General features: G+C 41.2%; 1 protein-coding gene across 1 annotated transcript in view; it reads left to right on the forward strand.

Moving 5' to 3' along the window:
* LOC105813185 (E3 ubiquitin-protein ligase Topors-like) overlaps positions 1 to 6,683 on the forward strand; it is a 55,044-nt gene extending 48,361 nt beyond the window's left edge. Inside the window, 1 exon segment of the mRNA XM_012647827.1 lies at positions 6,300 to 6,683. Coding sequence (XP_012503281.1) covers positions 6,300 to 6,683 — 384 coding nt within the window.
* The last annotated feature ends 11,619 nt before the right edge of the window (positions 6,684 to 18,302 follow it).

Here is an 18,302-nt window from a genome sequence, read left to right on the forward strand (position 1 = left end):
TTGTTGGTAGAAAGGTCTCAGACCAGGAATGAGAATTGTCATGAGGGAAAACACCCCATGTGTCAGCCATAGCATGGGCCATGCTGGCCTTTCAATGGCCAGGTTCAGGCTTTGCCTGAGAAGTGATTGTTGACCAACCTCAATTCCCCACGGAAATTGTTACCGAAAGTTTGGCACTTGTGGTTGGAGGAGAAGGAAAGGGAGGTTTATTAATTTGCCAGCAAATGAATAGGATTGAGGCTCCTGTCAAAAAGTGCCATTATCCTATTTATAAGCAGAAATGCAGAGTTTTAACAGGAGGGTTTTCAGTTTCAGGGTATTGTTGTTTAACTACCGTTGCTGGTTCTGATCACCCCCGTCTCTGGTGAAGACAATCTCGTGACTTCTGCCCAGACAGTTGCATTGAGCCATCTCCTGTGGTACAAAGAACAAAGGACACACCCCTGCCCTTCCTGACCACTGGCCTCAGGCAGGGATGCAGGTTTTAATTCTCAAAAAGAGTGGGGCAAGTTTCACAGAGACATCTTGGAATACATTTTGTCCTTTTTTGGGCCATTCCTTCTGTTACAAAATCACACTTCTGAGCCAGATAGTCCCGGTCTTCTGGTTCTAGCAAGTGCACTCTGGTCTCCTGGACCCCTTGCTAAGTGTCCTGGTACATTCGCATTTAGACAGGATCAGACTACATTCATCAGACTTCACCAACCAGATTCTAAAATAAGGGTATTTGCTCATTTTGCCTTAATGGAAAATGAATGAACTCTTACCAAACAATCTGTGCCTAAGCTTTCTATAACATTCCTCCATTTGGGATGAGGACCAACTTCCCAGGGTTGATCTCATTGAGTTCAGCCCTTCAGGAGCTCTCAGAACAAACCCTGTTTCACCTTAATCTGGAAATAAAGTCACAGTTCCCTAAAAGACTTTATGAGAACCTTTACGTTTTAGCATCTGCTTTGTTCTCTAGCCTTTTAGCTGTACAGAACTACTCACTCACCTCTGAACCTATTGATCTCTTTGGAGAATGACTTGTTTCCGCCGATTCTCTTTCTCTGCCCCGTCCCCTTCCTTGCGCCTGGGGAACTCTGGGCCGTTCATTGCACTGTGGAGCACGTAGGCTCAGAGCCAAAGGCAACCTGGTTTCATATCCAGGCTCTGCCTATACGATCCATAGTAGGTTCGGGCGGATCATCTCACTTTTACGGCTCTGTTTATTTTCTATGAACTGGGGATAAATTGCAGCACCTACCTTAAAGGGTCGTTAAAGTGTTCATTAGCTAATTTAGGTAATACACGTAAAGCATGCAGAATTGTGTTTGGCTCAGTAAGCGCTAGCTAATATTATTATGATTCAGGTTTTAGCTTGGCTGCCACAGTCCCCTGGTCCTTTTAGTCCTGGTTTAGTGTCCCTACATGTGCCCTACTGACACCCTGTTCTTTTCCTTATCGTGTCACTTATCACATAGTTTTGTCATGTGGGGCAGGAGTCTATGCTGAGAGAAGCTAGAGCAGTCCTGTTTGTAGGTACATAATACTGTCACCATAGAGTGATTACACTTAATCTCTTTTCATATTCTCCTACATGGAATGCTCCAGTCACTTAAAGAATACCCCTTAAATTTCCAAACCACTAACCCTCGAAGATACCACATAAAAAGTTTAGTTTTCGAAGGGGGAAACGATGAAAGCCATAAGCTTGTGGACTATCTCGTTCTTCCCCTGCTGGGCCCATGAAACTTGTCACGTGCTGATTCACTGCAGTGAATCCGGGAAGCTGTTTCATTTCTTTGGTAAATAAACATTCTTTTTTTTTTTTTCACCAAGTTTCTCCATACAAAAAGGATAGGAGGATGGCTTGCAGAGTTCATTATGGTGGAATTCTACCTCTGTTGCTGTCATAGATCTGTCTCTGGCACAGCTACACGCTTGTGACAGGCACATACGTCTCCCCACATATGTTTTACTGTTGCTTCTAATACCACCGTCCGTATGCTAGAAATGCCACAAGATACACAAAAACCTTGTTCTGTTAGCAGCTATGATCATTTGGTGCTAGTAATTCACTGTTTTTCAGGCCTTGGGCTCACTGGGAGTCCAGGGTATGAGAGGCTTGACTGCCTGAACACACAACAGAAACACAGGAGAAAGACGAAGCATTCAGACACTTTTCCAAATGTTTTCAGATATTGGGGAGTGATGTTTTGTGTAGACCAAATTTCTGGGAAGATTGACTTGATTTTTCATTTGCCATCCAGATGTTTCTACGCACAGCCCCTGATTTCTTTTTATCTCACTTTGTCTCCTTGGCAACAAAACAGCTGATCCAGTTAGTAAGCACTCTTCTCTTCCTCTCACTAAATCTTTCATTTAGTCTTACTCTGTGCTCCCAAGCTCCTGCCTGTTCCATTTAACTGTTCACTCTTTAAGCAGTTCTGATAGTGCAGTTCACATGTGAAGGGAGCCGGAAAGTACAAAATGAATATATCATAGTATAGCAGTAAATTGGCATTTTAATCTCATTAGCAGTAGCTTCAGGGATCTTTGATTTTTGTAGACAAAGATTCCATCATAATGAGCTTCTGAGAAATTTTCAAGTGTCTTTAAGTTAATACTCAATATAGAAGGTTTATTCTTCTACCTAAATCCAGGCAAATCAATAGAACTCTCTTCAGTGACCCAACTGTATTAGACATATGTATATTCACTCATACATTTATCAAACATTCATTCAGACCTACTATATGCCAGGCACTGTGCTAAGTGCAGGAGATATATTATTAACAAATGCATTGGTATGGAGTTGGAGGAAATATGTAAACAGATAGCTCCCATAAACCATTGCTATAGGCTGAATCATGTCCCTGCAAAAGTCATATATTGAATTGCTAACTCTAATACCTCAAAATGTGACTATATTTAGAGATAGGGTCTTTAACGAGGTTATCAAGTTAAGATGAGGTTGTTGGGGCAAGCCTTAATCTGACTGGTGTCCTTATAAGATGAAAGATTTTGGACACGCAAAGAGACACCAGGGACATGTGTGCACAGAAGGACGATCCTTTGCAAGCCAAAGAGAGAAGCTTCAGAAGAAAGAAAACCTGCTGGCACCTTGATCTTGCACTTCCAGCCTCCAGAACTGTGAGAAAACCAAATTTTATTTAAGCCACCCAGCCTTTTGTTCTAGCAGCCTTAGCAAACTAACACAACTGTTGATAAGTACGTGGTCCTATGTGAATACGGAGAAGGGGAACCGGACCTAGCTGGAGTTGGAGATAGGATATCAAGAGACACAGGAAACGTAATACCTCAGCTAAACATTAAGGGAAATTTTTATAAGCGGCATGTACGTTTTATAAAGGCATTTTCTATCAGTCGTTCAGCATAGCAGAGTACATTCACATTGAATGAGAATCCTACAGTATGTGCATTTCCAGCACTTTTGTGGGCCATTGCCACTAATGCGTAAAAACAAAAATATCTGGCTTAGTTGTTTTCAATCATTTTAAAGGAATATCCAATCTTGCTTTTTTTTTTGAGACAGAGTCTTGCTCTGTTGCCCGGGCTAGAGTGCCGTGGCGTCAACCTGGCTCACAACAACCTCAAACTCCTGGGCTCAAGCGATCCTTCTGCCACAGCCTCCTGAGTAGCCGGGACTACAGGCATGTGCCACCATGCCCGGCTAATTTTTTACATATGTATTTTTAGTTGTCCAGATCATTTCTTTCTATTTTTTTAGTAGAGATGGGGTCTTGCTCTTGCTCAGGCTGGTCTTGAACTCCTGACCTTGAGCGATCCACCCGCCTCGGCCTCTCAGAGTGCTAGGATTACGGGCGTGAGCCAACGCTCCCGGCCCCAACCTTGCTTTTAACTGATGTACACATAGCCTGAACATAGAAAACGGATTTTACATTGGTCCCATTGAAGTGAGTATTGGAGCCCAAGGCCCATCCACTTAGGCTTACTTCCTAAAATAATTCATGAGGTATGTTTAGATATTCCAAGGGTCTAAGGAGAGCTGTTTATCTAGATAGCACAGAGTGGAAAACTCTCCATGGAACTTGACTCAATTATAGATAGAGACTAAAATTTCTTTCCTAAAAACAGAAAAGCTCTCATGTCAGAAGCAACCTTTCCATGGATGCTCGGCATAGAGTAGAAAGGTGTGGACCCACCTGGCCAGGGCTGTAGACATGACTTAGAAGAAAGAAATAAAAGAAGGACAAGAAATAAAACAAGGACAGTTATTTACTGCCACCTTTGGGCCAAGGGTTTCACCAATACCATTTTCACTGCTGGGTTTTGCACGAGAATATTTTCATATAAGAGTGAGTTTTGAGTAAAGCTTGAAAGGAGAAAGACACTGCATCTCTCAGAAAGAAGTAGAGTGGGAATTCTAGTTAGGGGAAATGAGTAAAATGATTAAGAATAGTTTAAGGGTGTTAAGGGTGGATTGGGATATAAATTAGCTTGGAGGTCAAATGTACGTAGATCTTTAAAAGGAGACACAGACTTCTGAGTTAAATGAGGAATCAGTTAGTAGAGACCTTCAAAAGCCTTACTGAGAATTTTTCATATTAGTCCTAGGTATTGGCTATTTCCCTAGATTTCTGGACCTTGGACATTTTTTTGAACTATGGAATGTGGTTTTCCCCTCTCCTCTGGTTGTCTGGTTTTGCACTGATCTTTACATTTTGTATATACAGTGACTCCAGTTGGCCTATTAATTCTGATGTTAAGTCTGCTTATAAGCTTTGGTCATGAGTTCATATGCCTATTCTAATTTAACACATTAACTGCCATGAAAGTTGTATTTGACTCACTCTAGTTTTGACCCCGGGGGCATGTGAAGCATATATAAATATTACTTGTTGATGTTCTTATTGTTACAATTAACATTGACAATTTAATTCTAAAAATGTGGATTAAAGAATAGAAGTCAATAAATTTTGTTTTTCTATTTATGCTTACTTTTCAATTACACTCAAAATTTTTATTCTATTTTCATAATAAAACACTGTGGCCCCAAGGAAAAGTTTCTGATTTTTTTGTGTGGCAGTCTACGTGTTAACTACCAATTAGTTGCCTTGACCATCAGGACCATCAGCTTTTCTGTAAACCTTGTGTATTCCTGTAAACCTTATGTATTCTTGTACTTGGGTCTCTCCTATTTGTTGACTTCTAAGGGGCCTCGCCTCTTCTCACCTCCAATTCACCGTTGCAGAGAGAGGATTGCTGGTGTGGATGGGCAAGTGCAAGGACGCTAGTGAGTCTCGGTGTTAAGGTTTGGCACATCTAATGGGATGAACAGAAGGATCCACAGCTCATGTTTCTATCTGTTGTGTTCTCTTTCTTTCTTTGAGCTTTCTCCCTTGAGATTGTGTCACAGTCTCTCTTGAATTCTGCAGTCTGTCTTCTAGGGAACTGTGGGAAGCATACTTCCCTGGAAAAGTCCAGGAAAAAGAAGGCAAAAATATCCCCCCGAGTCTGATTTTGGGGGGACCTTTTCCTACCCATAGTCTAAGAAGAAGGTGTGCTCTAGTTCACAAGGAGCCTATAATATTGATTGGGGCAAAACACCCAGCTAGCAATCAAGAATGTGTATTTGCCTTAACTTTGCACATCGCCACGTAAATGGATTAAGATGGCAGCTCAACAGTTGGTTGAGGATCTTGGTTGCTGGCTTAAGATATTAGTAGCTTCTGCACATCACTAGCAAGTATCACCACATGTTCTGAGAAAGTTAGACACATCCTAATAGAAGAAGATTCTGTTGTCAAGTGCAGGCTGGTGGGAAAGGAGGCAGAACTCCCAGAGAAGGCAGCAGGCTGGTGCAGCTCAGGTGGTGAAGCCAACACGAGGGCTGAGGTGGTGGAAATGGGGAGGGAGGAGCTCGTCCCGAAACCACTGTGAAGAACTTCCAAATTCCCAGGCTGTTCCTCTGAGAGTAGAAAATTTGGAACAGAGTCTTGGCAGAGCATGGTGATTGGGAAACTCCGATCGCTCTGACCAGTTACATGTTCTGTTGCTGCTCCAGCTCGGCAGGGAGCTTTCTGACTCAGTGGAGAGGTGATCACACATGGAAAGTTTGGCCTCGGCTTGTCCCCCTCTAAGGACCCCTGGAACGCTGTAGTTATTCAGCAGGCTGGTCATCAAGGGTCACTTGACATTTTGAAAATGTGTTTTAGATACCTGGGAAAGTCTGTTGATGCATTCTTTCAGAGTCCCTGCAGAGTTGGAACAAGCCGTGGCCAATGGGACGAGTCAGGCACTGCCTCCACACATGGAACCATTTTGTTCAGGAGCCTGGGCCAGAGCGCAATGAGGTTGTCTCCATCCTGCTGTCTGACTCAGAGGTGGAGGAAACTGGAAACATCAGGACACTGTGGGTTACGAGCTTGAAAATCAGACACACTGGGAGCCTGCAAACCAAAGGGATGACAGCAAAGGGACGCGATGCTCATGGGCAGCCCCCAGCACCAGAAAATCACGTGGGAGCTGAAGACTTTCTGTTCGTCCCACTGTTCCCTGCAGAACGTCTGGGAAGCAATTGTTCCGTTGGGCCAATGTGCATCGTTTTATCAGCAAGAACCGTCTCGGGGTGGCTAAAACACAGGGCTGCTCCATGGGGCCTGAGTCAGACAACACCAGCCCCATCCGTCTGCAGGCACAGTGTTACTCTGTGAAATCAAGTAAAAATGAACATAGCGTTGAAGAGAAAAAAGTCTCAACAAAAAAGGGGAATGAGGGCATAGCCATCTCTTCCGATCTTTCCTTGCAAATAGTGAGTAGGGAGTTCATATGTTGATTAAATAAATATAAAGCCACGGGCATTGGTTTTTTATTTGTCTGTTTGTTGGTTTGTTTTTGGTTTAAGGTAGCTGATAGAGTCAGTCATCTTCCCTTCCAGGTGTCTTCCTTCCTGGATCATCTTCCCTGTCCCCCACCGACACCGAGGTGACTTTCTTATTCCCCACACGCCCAGGGCAAGAAAAACACAGTACCCAGGGCAATCCCACTCTTTCACAGAGAATTCTTCAATTTGTAACTCTTTTTCTCCCTACTGCCTACATGGGTCCTGGCACGGAATAAGAAGTGACAATATGATAATAATAGCTAACACAGAGCACTGTGTTACTGGCTTAGCAGGAAATATGTCTTTTGATTCTGAAGTAAAAGCAGGTATTATTACTAGCCCCATTTTAAAGAAGGGGAAACGGAAGTTTAGCGAGATTTAGAAATATTAATTTGCCTCAGATTATGATATTAGGAAGTGGAGCTAGTTGTGAATTCAGATTACTTGACTCCATTTTTCTACAATTTAGAAATAGTTTTTATCTTCCCAAGTTGATCTATAGATTGAATGCAATCTCTATTAAAGTCCCACAGGCTCCTTTGCAGAAATTGATAGCTGATCCTAAAATTTGTGTGGAAATCTAAGAGACCTACTATGGCCAAAATCATCTTGAAAAAGAAGGAAAAAGTTAGAGCACTTATACTTCCTGTTATAAAACTTACTCCACAACTACAGCAATCAATTTATGATCAATTGATCTTTTTTTTTTTGAGACAGAGTCTTGCTTTGTTGCCCTGGCTAGAGTGAGTGCCGTGGCGTCAGCCTAGCTCACAGCAACCTCAAACTCCTGGGCTCAAGCGATCCTACTGCCTCAGCCTCCTAAGTAGCTGGGACTACAGGCATGCGCCACCATGCCCCGCTAATTTTTTCTATATATATATTTTTAGTTGTCCAGATCATTTCTTTCTATTTTTTGGTAGAGATGGGGGTCTCGCTCTTGCTCAGGCTGGTCTCGAACTCCTGACCTTGAGCGATCCACCCACCTCGGCCTACCAGAGTGCTAGGATTACAGGCGTGAGCCACCGCTCCCGGCCGATCAATTGATTTTTGACAAAGGTGCCAAGTCAGTTGAATGGGAAAAGATAGCCTTTTCCAAAATAATGCTGGGATAACTGGATAGGCATAGGCAATGTGATGAATATTAACCCTTACTTCATATTCTATATAAAAATTAAATCAAAACATATCATAAACTTAAATATAAGAGCTTTCTTGAAAACTTTTGAAAGAAAACACAGAAAATCTTGGTAATCTTGGGTTAGACAAAGATTTCTTAGCTAGAACACCATATACACAATCTATTAAAGAAAAAAAGTGATAAATTGGACTTAAACAAAGTTAAAATTTCTGCACTTCAAAAGATACCATTAAAAAAGTGAAAAGACCTTGGCAATTAATTTACTTAACCCCAATTGCCTGATCAATAAAACATTGTGAAGGTGAATGTTTGTAAACCACCTAACAAACCATGTAAGACTTCAATAAATATCAGTTTTCCCCTTCAAAAAAAAAAAAAAAGAAAAAAAGAAAGAAAATGAAAAGATCAGACCCAGACTAGGAAAATATTTGCAAATCATATGTAGATAAAGAACTCATATCTAGAATATATAAAGAACTCTTAATGAAGCAATTACAAAAGTTAAATAACCCAATTTAAAATGGGCAAATTATTTGAATAGACATCTCAGCAAAGAAGACATCCAAATGGCCAATAGCACATAAAAAGACATTCAACATCATTAGTCACTAGGGAAATGCAAATTAAAATGAGATACCATACTGTAAGTACTAGAATAGCTGTAACCAAAAAGAGAGACAACAGATGTTGGTGAGCATATGGAGAAACTGGAACCCTCATATATGTGCATTACTGATGAGAATACGAATGGTGCAGCCACTTTGAAAAACAGTTTGGCAATTACAAATTTAAATATAAATTTACTAAAGGGCTCAGCAATTTTACTCCTAGGTATCTATGAAAGAGAAATGTCCACACAAAAACTTACACGTGAATTTTTGCAGCAATGTTATTCACGATAGCCAAAAACTGGAAAAAACTCAAATGTCTGTCAACTGAGGTATGGATAAACAAAAGTGGTATAGCCACACATTAGAACAATATTCAGCAATGAAAAGAAATGAAATACTGATAATTCGGATGAATCTCAAGAACATTATGCTAAATGGAAACAGACACAGAAGAGTGCGTATTGTTTGATCCATTTATATAAAACGTCCAGTAAAGGAAAATCTATAGAGACAGAAAATAGATTAGGGTTGTCTAGGATTGAAGTGAAATCAAGGAACAACTGCAAATGCACATGAGGGATCTTTTGGAGGGATGGAAATATTCTAAAATTACACTGTGGTGATAGTTGTACAGCTCTGTAAATTTACTGAAATCATTGAGTTTTACACTTAAAGTGGGTAAAATACACGGCCTTTAAATTATACAGCCAATAAAAGCTGTTAAAAAAAAGAAAAATATAGTTTTCAAGTGGATAAATAAATTAGTCTTTGGGCTTTTAGCTTTTGCTTCCTTTTTTGGTCCATCATTCATTTCTTGGTTTTACTTCTTTCTCTCGCTAGCCTAGAATCCATCATCCATTTCTTTGGACATGACCCTCAGGAGCATCATCAACTCCATTGTGCCAACTTTCCTGCACTTAACCTACTCGGCAAAGCTTGGATTATGGACAAATTGAACTAGGTACACTCTACACTCCATTTCAACTGGTGACATACACTTATCCACGTTGTTGTCAGAAACCATTCAAGTGACGTGATCTCTATTATTCTCTTAGCAACGTTTGCCAATTTTAGCATAGATGCCTTGTGAAGCCTTTTTCTGATTCTTTTTAGCTGCTGTTTCACAGCTCAATTCTTCTCAAGCCCTCTATTTCAATTTGCCACCTCTGTTTTCACATCTATTTTCACAGAAAAAGTAGAGGCTACCTAGTGTGAACTCTCTGAATGTCTTGTCTTCATAGTGACAAAGAGACATTCATTTATAACACCATTGTTGTTCCGCACATCCTAACTTCAGTTTGACAGAGTTCCTTCTCTCTCAAATCCTGTAAATCCTTAACTCTGCATCAACCTATCTGTATGTCCTTTTGTTTGTTTGCATGGTTTTGCATGCAGGCCATAGGGCACTAGCTACCTACTGGGAGAGTCACACAAATGAATGCATTGGAGCCAGAACTGTTTATCATTTTTTGATATCAGATGGACTTCTGTCACTACTAAGTAATCCTTTAAATGTCTCTAATTCACTCCATCTCCTATTTTCCATGAGAGCAGTCATAAAAATTTACCCCCATCCTTACCTCTCGAACCCTCAGCAGATGGTTTTATTTCTCTCACACCCTCGGAAACTTACCTACCACTTCACCCATTGTGACATTCTTTCTGCCATTCACTCCTGTTATGGACCTGAACTGTGTTCCCTCAAAATTCATATGTTGAAGCCCTACCTCCTAAGTGATGGTATTTTGAGATAGGATTGTTAAGGAGGTAATTAAGGTTACATGAGATTGTAAGTGTGGTCCCTAATTCAGTAAGACTGGCATCCTTATGGAAAGATTACCCCTTTTAAAGTGATTTCCCAGAAGCCCCTCCAAGTGACTTCTGCTGACATCTTTTTGGACAAAATGGAGTCATATGGTCACTGTAACGAGAAGGTTGCTAGGGAGTAGGAGATATGTGGGTGGGATTTGGATCAACTGTAAGGGTGGGGAGCTCACTAGGTGCTCACAGCGTGGGTACAGAAAGAATTCTCACACAAAGATTAGGATGTAAAGAAGTAAAATGTTTATTTTGCTTTCTCAGAGAGAACGAGAGAGACAGAGACAGAGACAGAGAGAAGGAGAGAAGGAAGACGGCATGACACCCGAAAGAAAGTAGGGAGAAGTGCTGGCAGCTGAGGAAAAGTGGCTCAGGCTCTTTTAAAGGGTGAAAATGGCTTTTTTCCCCTGTTTTGGACTGCTAACAGGAGGCACCTGGTGGCTGTCTCTCCCTTTTTTTCCTTTCACCTGGAGATGTTCTTATCCATAGTCTAGCCAATCGGGTCTGGTGCGGAGAATTTATGTTTCCTTTTGTCTACTCAGCTCCTTTTAATTGCTATGTAAACATCTCTTCAGGCAATTAGTTAATCTTAAAAGACAGGTAATTAATCTCAAGAACAGCAAGTGTAAGGCCAGTGTCCCTGCCATCAATTTTGGAGATAGCGAATTAGATGGTTTATATTTTTCTGTCAGATAGTTCATTAGCAAAGCCATCCTTTCATCTCCCCCTTTCTTTGATTAAAATGTATATTCTTATTTTAATGAACTCAGAAATTGGGGTACTTGGATGGAGGTCTTTTCTTCTGTAACTTCTTCTTGCTGGCTCAGGGATGAAGCATGGTCCCTACCTGAGAGAGTTCATTTGCATCAATAAGGCAGGGAGTTGAAAAAGGATGGTCTTAAAAGCGAGAGTGGAAGCAGAATGGGGGTTTCACTGGAGAGAAACATCTAAGGCCTGAGTTTGCGGTGGGTGGAAGTAAGTTCACTGGAGGATCAGTAGGGTTGAGTTGGGAGAGATGAATCCAGGATGGGATTCCCAGAAGCTCAGCTGTAGTGGGAGTAGTGAGAATAATTCAAAAGGACCTCTCTATGAAGGTTGGAGGGGGCTCGTTGGTCCTGGGAGACTTCTAAGTAAAACCCAGTCTCCAGGCTTTAAATGTTGCAATCCCTTTAAATTAAGAGGTTGAGGTTGAGGAAGGCTATGTGAGTTTCCCTGCTGCAGGTAGGTGCCAAGTGGGGGGTGGGGAAATTGAGGTGAAAGGCAGCAGGAGAGCAGAACAGCCATACCCAAGTTCAAAGGGGCTGAGAAACAAAGGCACCCTAGAGGAGATGCAGAGTCTGAACTAATTCCACCTCTTGGCATTGGCCCTTACAATCTCACATGGCTGTCTCTTTCACCATAGTCCCTGGGCCTAGAGGGAGGATTAAATAGCAGGGCTTTGGCAGTGAATAACAGGTTTGGGCCAGGTGGGATTCAATAGTTTTAAATCCTGGAGATATCAGGTAAACTTGCTATTTATTTAATACTTGCCATGACTCTGGAATACTTGCCATGACTCTGATCCTTTTGCTTTGTTTTCACAGGATCAGTACTGTTTTAAATAAAAGTCAAAAAAAAAAAAATAAAAACCAGTACTTTGAATAGGGAAACAATGACTCTTAGCAACAGCACGAGAAATTTTCTCACTGTATTAAATAATATAGCATAAAACCCTTGTTGTAAAACAGGATCACAGGTTACTACAAAATTATAGTTATTCATTTAGCCAAACTGATAATTAAAGATCTTAAAAAGCAAAAATTTTACTCTTCGATAGAGAGGAGACTCAGCTTAGGAGACACACTGAATCTGTCTTTTCTCTCCTTCTCTCCTCTTTTTTAAAAGGTGAACAAAATCTTTTGTTATTTTTATTAGTACTATATGAAAATCTTTTTTGAAAGAGAAAACCAAATTTTATCTTTGTCCTTTGTTTCAAATGAGTTTTATCTCAATACCAGTAACTTAGCAATTGTAGTTCCCAAGTAGGCAGGAAAGAAAATAGAGAGAGAAAGACAGAAACCTTCACAAACTCTACATCTTACCCCATAGCTGCAGGTTGACCACCTGAGTTCTGAACTTTTTGGTGTAATTTGTTTATCAGTTTAAACATGTGTATAAGAACAGAACATAGTACGTGGAGACCAGCGGCATCTTAGAAAACCTGGCATGTGTTTGAACCTCTCCATTTATACAAAGACTTATAAGCAGAGGTGCCATAAACCAATTGGGGTGTCCAAAGGGGGTTGTTCTCCTTGTCTTTCCTCATTTTTAAAGGATTTGTTTTCCATTTTTCTTTAAAAGAAGCAACTGAACTGTAGACTAGGGTTCAGTGTGGTGGATCGGAGTGTGCTAATGGTGGGTGGGCCTCCACCGTGTTTCACCACTGAGTCATTCTCACCCCCTTCTGTGTCTCAGTTTTTCTCTTTGGGAGTCTACTACCTCAGAAAGGACTGAAAACACTGAGTGATCAGCTCTTACACGTGTTTCTTGGACGAACCTTCTTTTAATTAATTTTGTTGGGCGGGTGGTTCTCTATAGGGCCACTTGTGCTGTAGGAAATTGCCCCAGGCAACTCCCACTCCGGAAACTCTCCCATCACCCAGGGGTGCCTTTCCTCTGGGAGGAGTAGAATGCCCTTTCTCTTCCGAGCTGAGGAACTCAGACTCTCATTTATCTATTAACGAGACAGTTTGGTTTCCTCTTTTGCAAATGCGCAGAAGAGCCAATTGAGATTAATTCTGGGATGAAAAGGCAATGGACAAGATTCTTTAGAATGTACTTTCAAATCAAAATTAGGATCCCAAATGACAACTTTCTAGGAAAAGAACAAACAGCTCAGAATAAACTATCAACCCTTTAAACCTTCTGGGCAATGTATGAGTAAAATCCAAAATGTCAAAGCCAAGGGTACAAAATTAATTAATCTGTAAGTGTTGAGCTACTATATTCTTGGGTTTAGTTGCAGACTTGTAGCAACCATAACATTGTTAACCAGTTAATCTAAGGAATTTAGAGACTTTTGTCATGTCATGATATTTTAGTTTCCTTAGTAATTTGTCATAAGGTGGTTGATAAATTCATTTTTATATCTCCTTTTGCACAAACTCCATGACTGAAAACATACACCTTTGTTGTTTTGACCAAAAATTTCCCTTTTAATTATAGTTAACTTGATCACATACAAAATTCCTTTATAAATTCCCTTCTTTGAACCTTATCTTGACTCACATCGACCATCTACAACATACTTAAGCCTTCTGTTTTGTCCTAAAGTTTTCTTCTCTTAGACAACCAGTTATTTTAGGACAAAAATTTCCATACAAGATCCTTTCTTATACAATATTATTCTCCTTTCTGTTTAACCTTTCTTACAAAAGTATATTTCTGCATTCACTGCCTTCCCACATCTCCCTCTCTCACTTCACTAGTTACCCTCTATTCTGTTTTCACTTTCTCCCTAAATTTATACTTTGCAAGCACAGAGTTAGGACTTTAGGCCTAGATAAAGGGGAAAAGAAGATCGTAAGTAAAGTCTCAGTTAAGTCTTTCCCAAAAGTCCGTGAAAGGAATCCTGTGGTGTTAAAGGAGTTAGGTGCTTAACTTAACTAAGAATTCTTTTTCCAGCAAGAGGGGAGTGGGCAATTGGGAAGCATTAAAAGGAATGAGTAAAGACTTGATCTCCCAGCAAGAAGAGGGGCTGTGGAGTACACAGGGAGCTTTGTATTTTACCTTCTGCTCCAACGATGGAGATAGCGGAGGGAAGTAGAGGTCCCGAAAATTCAGGAAAAACAGAGTGAGTGGCTCCAGGGTCTATTAAAATGAGTTTGCTTACCTGTGACAGAGAAACCATTACCCAAGGCTTGGCTGTCTTGAGGTCATGAAGTGAAGCTGGTTTTGGAGCTGGGGTCTGTCCATCAGACTGAAGCAGCCCCAGAGGGTTGGTAGATATGGAGGATGCTGGCTCAGGGGGCCTGCCAGTTATGGAGGGCGAGTACAGTCCCCTGTGTCAAGGAGAAACCACTCCTGCTTTCAGTGGCCCTCCTTTTTGCAGAGAAGGCATGGTCTCAGCAGAGCTCATTTCCTGGGGCATTTTTTTTCTAGGGGCCCACCTGGTTGCAGAGGAAGCAGGGCCCAGTTCCTGTAGAAGGGCGTGGTCTTGGTATCTTCTTGCCTGGGACTTTTGAGTAGCTCTGTCTCTGAAAAGCTTTTTCTATAGCAGTAGCCACCATTTGGAAAACTTCTCTGTGCTCTAGGGATCCACTGCCAGTCCCGCTCCCTCTGTTCCTCTTGCTTCTCCTCATCTCGGTTATCAATGACCTTGAAGGCCAGGATTAAAGTTCCACTTGTGAAGTCTGAGGCCCTTTTCAAGTTTTCGGAGTTTATGCAGAGTATTGGAGGCCGATCAGGAGAAGAAGTGTATTGCTAGGACGGATCATTCTTCCCTGGTGTCAGGGTCTAAATTAGAAAAGAGGTGAATGACCTCAGACAGTCGTGAGAGATGAAGGGCTGGATTTTCATGTCGGCTCTGAGTGATATACAAGGCCTTGTGACCCTGTAGCCTCCCAGAGAGGGAGTTGTTGCACAGGCGGGGAGGGAGTTTGGAATGGCCAGCGGGAGTGAGTGCAGCCAAGCGAGAGTGGTGGAGATGGAGAATAAGAAGGAGGGAGAACAGGGGAAGCTGAAAGAGAAATATCATCTGGGAAGTGAAGACAATGAGAGAGATAGATGCAGGGGTAAGAAGTGACATGTGGCAGGCAGAGTGAAGACCAGAAAGTCCAGCAAGTTCAAAGAACTTCTAAACATAGAGGACTTTAGACTCCTAGCCAAGCCAGTGGCAATAAAGTCTAGTATCAAGATTAAGAGATCCATTCTTGGGCCACATCTCCTGGTCATTTAATTTTTATTGTGACCAGGCTGTCAATACAAGACTACACATTTGGGACGGAGGTCAGAGACTTACCAAGTTCTGAATGATATTGCAGGCGCCGAGAAGGATGTCCTGGGAGCTGTGCAGCAGGGGAGGGAGCAGTCTTGAGACAGAAACAGAAAAGTGAGCTCCTCATATGGAAGCAGAGAAGTGACGTGACTTCCCCATATGGGCCACGAGATGTAAGAGTGGGGAGCCCATTAGGTGCTCATGACATGGGTAGAGAAAGAATTCTCATGCAGAGATTAGGATATAAAGAAGTAAAATGGTTATTTTGCTTTCTGAGAGAGAGAGAGAGAGAGAAGATGACATAGCACCTGAAAGAAAGTAGGGGGACATGCTATCAGCTGAGAAAAAGCAGCTCCTGCTTTTAAAGGATGATTTTTTTTTTTTTTTTTTTTTGCTGCTGCAGACTGATAACAGGAGGCAGCTGGCAGCAGTTTCTCCTTTTTTCCCCCCCTTTGCCTGGAGAGGTTCTTATCTATAGTTTGGCTGAACTGGTCTGCTGAGATCCTTTTAATTGCTGTATAAACATTTCTGCAGGCAATTAGTTAACCTTAAAAGACAGGTAATTCATCTCAGGAACAGCGAGCTTAAGGTTAATATCCCTGCCATCAATTTTGGAGACAGCGTGTTAGATGGTTTACATTTTTCCATTAGGTAGTTCATTAGCAAAGCCGTCCTTTCATCAACCATATGTGGGATGTGTAAGTTTGACTTAGGTGTGAGAGCCAAGTGAAAATGTCAAGTAGTCAGTTGGATAAAATGGGTCTTTATCTTGGGAATGTCATATCTTTGGACTATCTGGCTCACCCACGTGAACCAACATGTGAAATGGTAAGTTCTGGTAAGTGTGGTGATATCTCACCCTGCAAAACATATTCCTGTGTGCACGTGTGTGTTTATGAAGGGAGAGTGGGGCTTGAACATGCCCCAACCTAACAGCTGGGTCTGCGGCCTGGGTGGATGTAAAGGATGAGAATGGGTTAGAGAGATGTGGCGGGATTGCGCATGCAGAGGACGGCATCCTGCTGTAACACTCATCAGAGCCATGGCCTATTACCCTGTGCTCAGATTGAGCCATTGTGAATGATAAAAAGAATTATACCCATTTTGTAGATCAGAAGTAAACTATGATCTCCAGACCAAATCCAGCCAAATTTTGTAAATAAAGTGTTACTGGAGCACACGTTTATGTGTTGTCTGTGGATGCTTTCATGCTGAACAGCACAGTTGAATAGTAGCAATAGAGATCATATGGTCTAAAGAGCCTAAAATATTTATTCTTTGCCCTTTACAGAAAAAATTTGTTGATGCCTGATGTAGATCATACTTCTGTTTATGTTAACGTCAGATAAATTAACTAATTACATTGCAGGCAGCCTTCATATAAGGGATTGTAGATATTTGAGTCTAATATCACCTGTGAGGTCTCTTATTTGTTCCTCTTAGTTTCCTTCCTTTGGAGAGCTTCCCTTTTCTGCTAGTTGTCCTGTCTGCGGTATTTGAGGGATTTGCAGGCTCAGAAGACTGTAATAGTGACAGACAGGATGTAGGCTGGCTCCCACAGCTCTGCTGGATGCCTTGCAGGAGGCTTCACAGCCTGGCCCATCGTCCCAAAGGAACTGTCCCGTTTGATGATTGACCCCATTGCCTAACTCTGCTCAATCACCAGGTGCTTACAGGACGTTTCAAAGAAATTTTGTTAAAAGTGCTTGGTTAAAGTCAAGATTCTGGCTGGATCTTCTGGCTCCAGATAGGAATTTCCAAATCAAATATTGTGGTAACTAGGAGGCTGTTCCTACTACCGATTGTACAGTAGCTCATGTCTGGTCACTACCCTGAAGTCTCTATGCTTGCAGAATATTGGACAGAGGAGATGACAAAAATTAATGTAGTTTAACGTTAGGAAGAAGCTCAGTGGTCAGGTTCATGTGCTGGAATTGTTTACCAAAGTAGGTTAAAAAGTGTCCTTTCTAAGGATTGAGGAGTGAAGCGATGTCTTGTCTGTATCACACCAGCATTCCCCGACGTGTTCAGTGAGATCATAATAGGAGGAAAAAGATTTGTAGTTAAACACTTGAGGAAATGTTGGCTTGAACACATTAAACCTGTTTACTACTGAACTCCTAAGATTCTTTAAGTGTCAATGTTCGTGGTAAATCTTTAATAGGAGCATATATTATGCAGTGTTTCTCAAACTTGTTTGATCCTGGAACCCTTTTGATTTAAGGTACCTTTACTGGACTAGTGCTCTATAGAACATTCTTTGGTAAACAATGATTTAGATATTACCTGCCTGCCTACCAGGCTGTGGACTAGATAATTTTTCCAGGTTTCTTTAAAAAATGTGATTCGAGGTAAAAATCCTTCAATTATAGGCCATGATTAGGCCTTCACTAGTTTAATATACACTACGGGTAGGAGATGAATTCACTTGAGATGGGCTATAAGGAAACTGTGTAGATGGATGAGAAAACTGTCATGTGTGGAGATATCATTTGACTTGGAGTCAAAGTAGGTAGAAGGTATGACATTTCTGCCACTACTTAGCTGTATTTTCTTCAGGAAGTTACAAAAGTTATCTGTGTTACAGGATCCTAACCTATAATATGAGAATAATACCACTGCCTATCTCAAAGGCTCTCGTTTGTGTTTATGTGTATGACTATAAACTTTAATATCTATTACAGCTGTAAAGAAACAAACTTTAGATTCTCAAAAAAGTTAAGAAAAAGGATGTGAAAAATTTATTTAGGCTAATTTTACTGTAACATTGTTTTTTTTTATAAAATAATTTTATAAAAGAGTCTCATCAAGATATTATATAGAAAATACAAACTAAGGTAATAGATATACACTTCATAAAAAATAGAATACATCTTGGCCATTGCTTACAGAGTTTGTTACCACCAT

The sequence above is a fragment of the Propithecus coquereli genome, unplaced genomic scaffold (genome assembly GCF_000956105.1).
Source record: "Propithecus coquereli isolate 6110/MARCELLA unplaced genomic scaffold, Pcoq_1.0 Scaffold270, whole genome shotgun sequence".
NCBI lineage: Eukaryota > Metazoa > Chordata > Mammalia > Primates > Indriidae > Propithecus > Propithecus coquereli.